Source organism: Suricata suricatta, chromosome 6 (assembly GCF_006229205.1).
Source record: "Suricata suricatta isolate VVHF042 chromosome 6, meerkat_22Aug2017_6uvM2_HiC, whole genome shotgun sequence".
NCBI classification, from domain to species: domain Eukaryota; kingdom Metazoa; phylum Chordata; class Mammalia; order Carnivora; family Herpestidae; genus Suricata; species Suricata suricatta.
The window spans coordinates 101,210,382-101,222,966 of record NC_043705.1 but is presented as its reverse complement, the minus strand read 5'-3'; the positions used below and the strand labels follow the sequence as shown (position 1 = coordinate 101,222,966).

At 42.6% G+C, this 12,585-nt stretch overlaps 1 protein-coding gene across 4 annotated transcripts in view; it reads left to right on the top strand.

The window, feature by feature from the left end:
* Window positions 1–12,585, top strand: part of CYFIP2 (cytoplasmic FMR1 interacting protein 2) — a 103,648-nt gene that overhangs the window by 81,951 nt on the left and 9,112 nt on the right. For all 4 annotated transcript variants that reach the window (XM_029942958.1, XM_029942956.1, XM_029942957.1 and 1 more), the window contains 2 exons: window positions 7,077–7,149; window positions 7,611–7,705. In XM_029942958.1, coding sequence (XP_029798818.1) covers window positions 7,077–7,149; window positions 7,611–7,705 — 168 coding nt within the window. The remainder of the gene's footprint in view (window positions 1–7,076; window positions 7,150–7,610; window positions 7,706–12,585) is intronic.

The window sequence follows — 12,585 nt, the reverse complement described above, 5'->3', positions numbered from 1 at the left end:
AGGTCTCAGCTTGGCATTCACTTGTCCAGAAAGCCTTTCCTGTCATCTTCCCCAAACGTCTGGGTTGGTTGCCCCTCTTAGGTATTACCATAGCCCCAGGCACACCCCACTGCAGCACTTCCCACAACTTTCCATTTACTTATTTCCCTCATCACTTTGAGAAACGCCATGCATCAGGTCTGCCTTGCTTACTATTGTGTCTCCAACGCCTAGCAGTGAGACTTGTGTATAATAGATGCCTCTTATTTGTTGAATGACTGAATGAATGACTTCTTTTCTGCTCAGGCTATATCTGAGTCAGAATGAAAGTGTTCAGACCTTGCTTGATCTCTAGACAATGGTACACCCATGTTCTCTATATTCTTGTTGGCCTCTCATGGCTGATCGAATGTGGATCTTTCCATGAAGACTCTCTCAGTCAGCATTTGCATGGGATATGAAACACTGCTCTGATTCTCCATCACAGACTTTAGGGCCCTGGACTGGGGCTAGGTTAGACAGCTCCCACAGACAGCTTGGTGGGGGTCCTAAATGAATAAGAACTCTGATAAGTTTTTAATAAGAACCACTGTAGACTGGAGAGTCTTGGAAGACTCCTAGGAGGTGAAGCTTGAATGGGGCTCTGAGGGATGGATAAGGATGAGTGGAGGCTTGGAGGGGTGGGGAAAGAAGGAATTTATAGGTGTGAATTGACCAAATGAGTGGTCCAGTTATTTACCTTAGTATCAAAGAAGCAGATGTTCAAAAGCTAGTGACCTGCAAAGAAATTATTTACACAAATCCAGGATAGAGGTTACCTCTGGGGTTTGAAGAAGAGAAGTTTTAGTAATTTCCTGTTTCTTCAGCTAGAAGATGGCTCTAGACTTTTCATTCTGCAAGCTGCCTATATATGTCACAGTTCTTTCGGTTTAAGGAATGTTAGTAGCTATGACTAAAAACCCAGTAAATAAAGCAACAAATGATGTGATCCTATCAGATATGAGTGAGGCTAAAAAGTTTCTCACATGGTAAGATTTTAAGTAATCTTCTCCTGTTTCTGTGTTTGATAATTTTACATTTTTTTTCATCCTATGTATCATGAGGGAGAGGATATTCCACCCTTCAGCAGGCTTCGGGCACATGGGCTGCCATGGAGAAACAATGGGTGTCCAAGTGAGTTGGCCCTGGGTCTTAACCCAATCAGCCTTACTGCTATCCCAATTGCCGTCACCTCCCTGAGAATCCCAGCGTCCTGGCATGTAGGATGGAGATCATAAGAGCCACCTCATAGAATATGCTGAAGTGCAAGGCAGATGATGGGTATGGAGCACCTGGCACGTAGTGTTTAGTAAATGCTCATTACCTCTCCTTCCCTGAAGAACAAAGCCATTATATTGGTATAGATTCTCAGTTCTAGGGAAAGACCCTTAGAGACCATTTAACCCAACGTCCTCATTTTGTGCCATTTAAATTGTTCTTAATTGCACATGATAAATACAGACGAGCTTATGATGAAAAACATCATTCTTGGCTCTGCTGCACCTCACCCCACCTATACCCCACTCCCCAAGGCAACTCGTTTTAATCATTTCTATTCCTGCTTGTTCTCATTGTTATCTCCCTAATGCTTAATAATATGAGGATAGCTTCTGTTTCTTAATTGGCAACTTTAGACAACACTTACTGACTCCCTAGTTGGAAAGATGAGATTTTAGCTCATTTACATCTCCCGTCTTTCTTCCTCTTTAATATTTGATTATGTTACTTATGGCTTCTATTGCTTCCCTTGTAATCAGAGATAATATACTCACACCACCATTGCTTCTTTTCATAACATTATTTAATATCTTGGCTCCTTCCTGTGAAAGATGAGGAAATTAACACCCCCAACGTGCACTTCTAACACTTCTACCTTCTACCCTGTGTTAGCTATGCTTTTGCTTTTATATGGTCAAAGCTGTATTTTTGCAACACTTTTATTTTCTTTTGCATCTGCAACGTGTCCTTAAGTGTAGTCTAAGCAAAACAAAAGAAAATCGTATAGTAGTTACATTGTTAAATCTATACAGATGTTATTCCTTGCTAGACCAAATGGCATGCTAGAATTTCATTTCCTTCCCTCTAATTCCAGCTCAAATTCCTCAAAACTCCTTATTTTAAAGTTAAAAAGTTACTTTCAGAGTTTTGTTTCAGATCAATTTTTACTATAATATATGTTCAATATAGAAAATTCAGTAAGTACATACAAGTAGGAAAAAATAGGGAGAAAGAGAGGGATAAAAAATTTAAAACACCTGAAAACCTCTTCACATGGAGCACTTCTGAAAAATGCTTCATACTGATTACAGAATAATCAGTAAAACTGAAGAGAAAATACTTTCCTTGTTAATAAGGGGAAGCATCCAGGCCCATATAAAAAAAACCCAAAATAGGAGAGATTCTGTCTCAAGTCTCAATTCCCTTCTATGCCACAGACATTCAACTTTTCTTGCTCATACTTACTGAGCATTTGTTATCTATCGGACACTGTGCTCTCTTGGGAATAAAATACAATTAAAAATGGACATTGTCCCCACCTTTATGACAGTTACGTTCCAGTGGGGGGAGGTAAACATTAATCAGTTGTAGGTAGGCAAGTATAAAGCATAAAACAGGTTGAGTTCAGATGTTGAAAGGAAGACTGATTCTTTGAGGGCACATGACAAAGGAACCTGCCTGAGGCTGGGAGGCATTCAGGGGGTCAAGAATGTCTCCCCTGAAGAAATAAGTGATGGTTGAAATGAGATCCCAAAGAAGAGTGAGAGTTTACTAAGCAAAGGGATTTCGGGCAAGAGAGGGTGTTTCAGAGAGAAGGCAAAAATTCAGTGATGAGTACACAGGTGGTGCGTTCAAACAGCAAACACTGTTGTGGCTGGAGCAGAAGGAGCGGGGGCAAGTGGGGATGAAACCTGCTCTCAAGGCACTCCACGTGGCAGGGGCTGGAGGGCTCCTGGGCAGAGTGGAAGGCCAAGTGTGGATCCTTTAAGATAGAGATTAGATAAGAAGGAGGTTGACCATGAGCATAGACGTCCACAGTGGAGGCTTGTTTGGCTCCCTGACACAAGCCTTTGTAGGCTCTAAACTGGACATTTTTGTCCGTTGCAGTGGCCTCAGCTGTGGAATGCCAAACACATGCCTTCTATGAAAGGTGTTGCAAGGTATGTGGCCGCCTCATCATGCAAATGGCCACGTAGCTCATCCTCTGGGACTTTTCAGGCAAATGCTTTCCTACCTCTGTAAGGAAACCACATCCTTCTGTCTTTCCTCACCTTTATTAACAGGTTGCATGAGGAGGTAGAAAATATGCAGGAAGCATGCCAGCAGGAGGCTCCCCTAGCTTCAGAGAACCCCAACTGGAGGACAGGGGGATATACAGAGAGGGGCGATGAAACACTCTCATCCCCCAGAGAAATCTGAAGTGGAAGCTCAGCATATGAAATTGACCAAGCAGCACATTGCTTTTGTTGTAGAGGACCCAGAACCTTCTTCCTCTTCCTCTTTCCCCTAAGGTGGCACCCAGGTCAATTTTACCCACCTAAATTTAATAACATAGAAGAAAGCTAATGGTTCATGCAATGGTCAACTTTTCTGGTAAGAAGACATTTCTAGGAGCAACTGAAGTTTTTGGAAGAAAACAGAAAGATAGGAAAACTTGGCATTGGGGCTATTGTAACCAACCCTCTGCTTAGAATACTTCCTTAGTTCCTTCTCACACTTAAGATAAAATCAGACTTTATACCATGCCTGTGAACTCCCACGTGATCTCCTCCCTCCCTATTATTAGGGCCTCAGCTTGGCATCACTAGGCTCCAGCTTACTTTCTGCCCCAGAGCTTTTGCACTGGAATGCTCTTACCTCATATCTGTACACTGGCTCCCTCACTTCATTCCGGCTTCTATTCAAGTGTCTCGCCCTCAAAAAGGTTTTCCTTAACCACCCTTCCTCAAGTAGCCCCTTTTCCACTCCCAGTCACTCTCTAGCCTGGTACCCTATTTTGTTCTATCACCATCTGAAATTTTCTGATTTGTTTGTTTTTATCTGTATCAACTAAGATATAAATTCCATGAGGGCAGACATCTAGTCTAACTTGTTCAACATCATATCTGCAAAGCCTCAAACTGTGCCAGGCGCTCCACCAATATTTGTTGGCTGAATGGATGTAATGGTATTCTCATGCTTGTAGGTTAGTCATGCAGATAAGTACATATATTTATTTGTCTAAGACAAATATGAGATAACAAACGTCATTTTGTCAATCAATAGTTATTGAGAAACCATTAAGTCCTAGGCACTGGGGAGAAGATGCAGAACTAGAGGCCGCACCCCCACCCTTAAGGTGCTCAGAGTGTTGTGGCCAATGGGAGAAATGTGGAAAGAAGCAAGAGACATGAGGACTCAGGACCCCTGCATGGCTCAGGTGGTCAAGCATCTGAATCTTGATTTTGGCTCCAGTCATGATCTCATGGTTCATGAGATCCAGCCCCACATTGAGCTCTGTGCTGACAGTGCAAAGCCTGCCTAGGATTTTCTCTCTCCTTCTCTCTGCCCCTCTCTTGCTTGTGTGCTTGCTCGCTCTCTTTCTCGCTCTCTCGCTCTTTCTCTTTCTCAATAAATAAGCCTTTTTAAAAAAGCAAGAGAGCCATGAGGACTTAATGGTCATGGGAAGTGAAGAGAAAGAAAATGAGCCCCAGGTTTTAGGCTTGGACAGAGGAGGAGATGATTGTGCTATTCAGTGAGCAAACGGGGGAAGTAGGGGACAGTCACTTTAGGAATGTTGAGGTGTGGAATGTCTGAGTGGTGAGATGTAGAAGGAGCTGGATATCCAAGGGGGGAGCTTGGGAGAGGTGAAAGGAGCTGCCATGTCCTTGACACAAACCCCCAAAACACACTCAAGGAAAACATTGGTAACGTGAATAGTCAGTCCTGTGTCTATTAAAGAAATGTTATTTCCTATTTTTAAAAAAAACTTTCAACAAAGAAAACTCCTCATACACATGGTTTCACTTGTGAATTCTACCAAGCATCTCAGGAAGAAATAATACCAATTCTGCCCAGTTGCTTCGAGAATACAGAAAAGAGGGGAGCTCTTCCCAAATCATCTTACAAGGTCAGCATTATACTAATACCAAAACGAAAGACATTTAAAAAAGAAAACAGCAAATCAATGCCCCTCATGAATAAAGTGGAAAAATCCACAATAAAATATTAGCAAATAATATCCAGCGGTACATAAAAAAACATAATGCATCATCGCCAGGTGAGGTTATCCCCAGAATGCAAGGCTAGTTCATTATTGAAAAATCAATCACCATATTAATAAATTATTGGCTGAATGACCAATAAGCCAAGTTTTAGACTGATATGATGAAACCAAGGACCTAAGTTTAGAAATAGCAATCAAGGCCAGGTTATTTGATCTACTGGTTATGGGAGAAAATAGCTTAATTAAGAAAGAGGAAAATTTTCCCCTCTGGCTAAGACACTGAGATCAGTGTCCTTTTGGAAAAGGGTTGGTCAAGCAGGTTCTTTTGAAAGGTTCACTTGTCTTTCCTCTGCTAGCCTCGCTTAAAGGACTGACTTATAGTATAAAAGGAGTTTGGGGGTTCCCTTCTTGAGCAGCCAGGCTTCCAGATTTCCAGGACAACATATTCCACCCATGCCTGGGTAAGGAAAGCCAAGGGCACTCCTAGTCCTGATTTTCTCAGGTGCTTAGGATCCAGGAGTGCCGGAGTTGAATGAAGCCTGGGTCTTACCCAGTCCAAATCCCCACAGTTTAAAGAAGAAAAACCAAGGGATTTACCCAAGGGATACAAGAGTGCTGATGAATAGGAGCACCCCAATGTTCATAGCAGCACTGTCAACAATAGCCAAATCATGGAAAGAGCCTAAATGTCCATCACCTGATGAGTGGCTCAAGAAGATGTGGTCTATATATACACAATGGAGTACTACATGGCAATGAGAAAGAATGAAATCTGGCCATTTGTAGGAAAGTGAATGGACCTCGAGGGTGTCATGCTAAGCGAAATAAGTCAGGCAGAGAAGGACAGATACCATATGTTTGTACTCATAGGTCTAACAGGAGACCAGGAGAAACCTAATGGAGGACCAGGGGGAGGGGAAGAGGGAAAGAGAGTTGAGGAGAGAGAGGGATGCGAAACCTGAGAGACTGTTGAATACTGAAAACGAACTGAGGGCTGAAGGGGGTGGGGGGAAAGAGGTGGAGGTGATGGAGGAGGGCACTAGTGGGGAAGAGTACTGGGTGTTGTATGGAAACTAATTTGACAATAAACTACTTTAAAAAAAATAATAAAATAAAGAAGAGAAACCAAGAGCCCTGGAGCGTGGCTTCCTTCTGTCCTCTTACCTCACCCTCTGTTCTGAAATCCAGCCAGTGTAAACTGGTCCCAGGACAGCAAGCCCATTAGACCCGACCCTCCAGGCCTGTCCTTCTCAGACTTTCCCCTCTTTTTAAGCCTTTTTAAAGCTCATTTTTATACGCAAGTCACCATCAAAACGGATGTGTCCTAGGTTCTAGTTTCTCTGTTCTCACTGTTTTGTGTTTGTGTGGAGAAAACCAAACGCACACAAGCCTTTGCGTAGAATCATGTGCAACAGCAGATGGGCAGATTAGCCAAGCCACCTGCTTTGAGCTTACAAGCCTCATAACCAGAAAGACACAGGCTCTGGGGCCCCTCATCTCTGTTTGATTCCTCTGTCACTCATTTGAAATCCTCAACAAATTCCTTGTAAGACTATAATAAAACATGCATTGCATACTCATTATGTGTCAGGAACTATCCTATAAGGTTATGTTTTCTCTCACTCAGTCCTTACAAAAACTCATTAAATAGGTACTATTCTGATCCTCATTTTACAGGTGAATAGATAGGCTCAAAGAAATTAAGCAACCTGCCTAAGATGCCACAGCTAGTAAGTAGAAGAGGCAGAATTTGAACCTTGGATGTCTGCGGTGCTCAGGTTTTTAGAAATGAAAATTCTTTATGGTTTAAAATGAACATTGTTTTCCCTTTTCTTTCCCCCATCTCTGTTTGCAGTCTCAGGAGGAAGTCTGTGATTTGCTCCATGCTGCACCCTTCCAAAACATCTTGCCTAGAGTCTACATCAAAGGTAAGAAATCACTAACAGCCGCTAAATAGCCAACTTGCATTTGAACTTCATGCCGACTTAATCCCAATAACCTCAGATCTGCAGTCAGAAAGGTTAAATAAAGCTTTGGGCAGCTATTCAGTATTCATAGAATCACAGAGTTAGAAGTGACACTCCAGGCCTTGGTCCTTGGTCCTTCTAGATCATCCCCAATGTGTTCCAGTCTAGCCTTCATTTAAATCGCTCAAATGACGGGAAACTCACCACCCCACAAGGCAGATCATTCTGCTGTTGGACCAAGGTAACAGAATGTTTTCTTGTAGTGAGTCCTGATCACACTTTCCAGAACGAAGAAGAAGTTTGACACAGTCCGTCCAGGTTTTGGAACATAGATACTTCCCGAGTCCTCTGAGAGATTTTTGTTCCTCGGTCCCCCCAGGGTGCCCTGAGTCTCATTTCCTGCTCTGCTGCTCCTTTTGCAGAAGGGGAACGTCTGGAGGTCCGGATGAAACGCCTGGAAGCCAAGTATGCCCCACTTCACCTGGTCCCTCTGATAGAGCGGCTAGGGACCCCTCAGGTACAATTCTTCTTCTTTTTTTTTAATGATTTAATTTTATTTATTTTGAGAGAAATAGATAGCAAGCAGGGGAGGAACAGAGAGAGAGGGATACAGAATCCCAAGCAGACTCTACACCATCACGCAGAGTCTGACATAGGCCTCGAACCCACAAACTGTGAGATCATGACCTGGGCTGAAATCAAGAGTCAGAAGCTTAACCAACTGAGCCACTCAGGTGCTCCAGGTACAATACTTGTATCATGGACTCTGAGAACCAAAAGGAACTTTAGAGGGAGAGCATTCAGTCTAACCCCCTCATTTTACAGCAGGGAAACTGAGGCCCAGGAAGAGGAATGTCTACAAAACCTGTTAGTGGCAGGGTCAGGTCTGGAATGAGATTTTCTATATCTCAGGCCTGAATTCTTTCTTCTACACCTGTATCAGCTGTTCTACCAAGAAAGAAGGAAGTCAGACAAGTACCTGTTGTGCTTCTATGAGTATCAGGAATTCTGCTAAGTTACTTCTCAGAATTAAGCCTCCACACACCCTGAGAACCAGCAATTTATTTCTGGATATCTTTGCTAGAAAAACACAGGAACACAGCTGCTTACTGTAGCATTGTTTGTTAAAGCAAACACTAGAAACAACCAGTAGAAGGTTGACTAAATAAAATGTGGTAAAATTATCGAAATGCTCAATACTCTCTATATAATAGTGAAAAGGTAAAGTGAGATCTAGGTGCCGCAGTGTGCACAGATTGTAAGCACGTGGTTAGGTGAAGAAGGCGTACAACAAAACCCTATCGGTGAAATTTTTCCTAAAACGTGATCTACTCATAATTCATAATGGTGGCGCCCCCAAAGAGAGGAGAAAGAGACAGAGACGGGGCAGTGATCGTGGGACACTTCAGCTTTATCTGCAATGAGCTAATCTTTTCAAAAGTGAATAAGCTCATATGTTGATTCTGTGATTAAAATCAGTTTTTACAGGAGCGCCTGGCTATCTCAGTCAATAGAGCATGTGACTCTTGATCTCTGGGTTGTGAGTTCGAGCCCCATGTTGGATGTAGAGATGATTTGAAAATAAAATTTTGAAATTAAACTTAATTTTTACAAACCAGTGCTAGTTGCTCTGTGCACGGGGATGAGTGGGGCAGGACCCCTGCCTCAGAGAACTCAGACAAAGGCAGGAGTCAGGAAGAGAAAAGGGGAGGGACCCAACAAGGATCTCGTGCTGCTCCTTTCAAGTTGACTTGAGTAATCTGCACATTTTCAGGAGGCCAGGGGAGGAACTCCAGAGATAGAGAAATGGGGCATCGTGGTGAGATGAGCCAGGGTGGGTCTGTTTTGTTCACCTTTGCCAACTGTTTAAAAGGTTTAGGATTCCAGTGTGCACTTGGACTTGCATTCCAGGTCCTCTCTGCTCTTATCACAAAAGCTGATGAGTCCAAAGGACTCACCTCCTCAGCAGGGGGCAGAAGGCAGCCTCTTCTCCCAAAAATCAGGGTATTTGGAGAACATCGCAGGACCCGATCTGCTCCAGCGTCAGGGTCCTGAGCAACTGTTGCCAGACCACCTGCATGCCACCCACCTTCTACTGAAAACCGTGACTCAGTGTTCAGTGGCATCTGGGTCGTTTGAGTCACCACGGGGAGAATTCAGATCCTGTGGTGTGCATATACTTTTTTTTTTTTGGCCTTCAGAGACTGAACAGAGGAGTCCTCTAAAGATTTCCTTTTAGGGAGAAATACCCCAAGCCGGCGGAGTAGAAATGTGTCTGTTCCACTGTTGGTGTCATCCTACAAGAATCTGGCCTCTCGCATCCAGAGTTTGGCATGTGTTTCCACTTAGAACACTATGAATTCCTTCCCTGTTCCGGTGAACACCATTTCCTTGGGACTCATAGAAATCTCAATTTGTCAAATGCTGCGTGTTTGACCAACAAAAGCCTAGATATTCTGCTGGAGAGGAAGTGCCAGTTTTCTGTCTCCTGGCCCTCAAGGAATAGTCCCGAGCTTAGTCATCCCATAGACCAAGGAAAAGTTAACAGAATACCACCTTCCAGGCTAGCTGGCATTCAGGGAACTCACACAATAGCTAAGTGAGCAACGGGGAGATTCTGCCTTATATTTAAACTCAAGAGGTTTTGATGGTCTCGTGCTGCTGGCGTTGATTTCTGGGACATACTCGGGTGGCCTAATTTGATCTCCGGTGCTATCATGAAAGGCACACTAGCCAGGGGTCCTTGTCACAGCTTCACACTTGAACTGATACATAATCTACTGCTAGACACTGAATATCTCCCTCTTTGTTTCCCCACCTGTGAAATGGGCTAATGGGTGCTCGGCTGCCATAGTTGAGCTCACTTTCCTGATTGTTGTGATGAACAAAAATAAGATAATAGACTCAAAAAACACAAAGGATGATACCAAGGATTATTGAGATATCATTCTCCTTTAAAGGGCACTAAATGCAATCAAAGTGTTCCATGAAGAAATTTATTTCCACATTTATTTTCAACAGATGCTTTTTCTGTTCCCTTGTTAATTCAGAAAAGAACTGCAGGAAGAGAGAGAAAAATCCCCCCACTGAGTTAGACTAGGGAAGAACTGGACGAAATGTAGGTGAACACACATCATATATAAGTATATAACACCAGTCACAAATTGAGGGCCTTTGCTGCAAACCATCATTAATGCATGTTTTTCAAAGCAAAAAGGGAAAGGGATATGAAAGAAAACTCACACCCTAAAAAGTATAAATGCCAGCAAAGAGTGAAAGTGTTCAGCCTTTCCAGTAATCACTGAAATGGAAGTTAAAAGAATAGGGTACAATTTTTCATCTCTCAAGTTGGCAAAGAACTTTGCTTCCTGATAACAGTGCTAGTGAGGGTACAAGGCGCAGACTTCACCCAGAGGGTAGAGCGTGCTCTTGCTGGTCTTCAAACCAGTGTGCTGCTATGTAGCAAAAGCCTTTTAAAATATGTACACACTTCAACTGCATTGTCATACCCCTCCTTCTAGGATTTTGTCCCGAGAAAATGATCAGAGATAAGCTTAAAAAGTATTACGTAGGAGGACAATTTCTTAAGAATTATCTGCAATATGAAAATTTGTAAGCACCTTAAAATAACCAGTAAGAGTATAAGACTCGAGGGGTGCCTGGATGGCTCAATCAGTTAAGCATCCGACTTTGGCTTGGTCATGATCTCACCATTCATGAGTTCGAGTTCTGCATCGGGCTTTGTGTTGACAGCTCAGAACCTGGATCCTGCTTCGGAATCTGTGTCTCCATCTCTCTCTGCCCCTCTCCTGTTCACACTCTTTCTCTCACTCACTCTCTCTCTCTCTCTCTCTCTCAAATAAATAAACATAAAAATATATAAAAATAAAAAAGAATATATGACTCGATAAATGATAACTTATCAATGGCCATTTTATGTATCCATTAAAAATTACGTTACTGAAATATTGAAGGAAATGTTTTTTTAGAGTGTTGCTATCTGAAGAGAAAAAAAAGCAAGATAAACAAATTCTGTTAAATATAGACACACACATACTCACAAACACAAACACAAATCGTATATCCGTATTTTAAGAAACTCATTTCTAGGTAATGGGGTTCATGGGAGATTTGTATTTTCTTACAACTTTTTGAAAATGTTTTTCCATATTTATCCAAGTGACTGTGTGTTACTTTTACAGCTCCCAGGAGAAACTGTAAGGGCAAATGCTTCTCCAAGGCCAAGGGACAAAGCCCGTAAGCCATTTCAGTCACGAGCCCTTTGGATGGCTATAGAGGGGAGGTCACCAGAGTTCAAAGTCAATCTGCAGATTTATAAACCCCATTGCTAATTTTTCCCCAACACAATTGTCAGGCCCTAGCGATTGATTCAGACTAACTAGATGCCCAGGAGATTAATTAGTAAACCAGAAATCTCTGTAATAATTTATAAAGAAGAATATCCATGGCTTGAAAACAAATATGGGTCCTTTATTTATTTACTGACTGCCATCCCTGTACAAGGCACTCTCTGTCTTTTTCTTTTTAAGCTCTTACTATGACTTAATTTTTTAAATATAGCTTATTGTCAAGTTGGTTTTTATACAACACCCAGTGCTCATCCCAACAAGCACCCTCCTCAATGCCTGTCACCCAATTTCCACTCTCCCCCACCCCCATCAGTCTTCAGTTTGTTCTCTGTATTTAAGAGTCTCTTCTGGTTCACCTCCCTCCCTTTCTGTAACTGTTTTTTTCCCCTTCCCTTCTCCCATAGTCTTTTGTTAGGTTTCTCAAGTTCCACATAAGAGTGAAAACATATGGTATCTGTCCTTCTCTGCCTGACTTATTTCACTTAGCATAATACCCTCCAGGTCCATCCACGTTGCTACAAATGGCCAGATTTCATTCTTTCTCATTGCCATGTAGTATTCCATTGTTTAGATAAACCCCAACTTCTTGATCCATTCATCAGTTTATGGACATTTAGGCTCTTTCCATGATTTGGCTATTGTTGAAAGTACTGCTATGAACACTGGGGTACATGTGCCCTTGTGCATCAACACTCCGGTATCTCTTCGGTAAATTCCTCAGTGCTGTTGCTGGGTCATAGGGGAGTTCTATTGTTAATTTTTTGAGGAACCTCCACAGTGTTTTCCAGAGCGACTGCACCAGTTTGCATTCCCACCAACAGTGTAAGAGGGCCAGGCACTCTCTTGCTGGGTGGAGAGCCCTTTCAGGGTCCAAATACCAGCCTAGAGCATTGCCTGGTAAGAACAGAATGAAACATCAGGTTCAATATTCTTTTGAAGACATTTCTAGCCAACTGTGACAACTTGAATGGTCTCTTCTCTGTCTATGGAATCAGGATGAGTCACCGTGAATCAGGGTTCCCTCTCC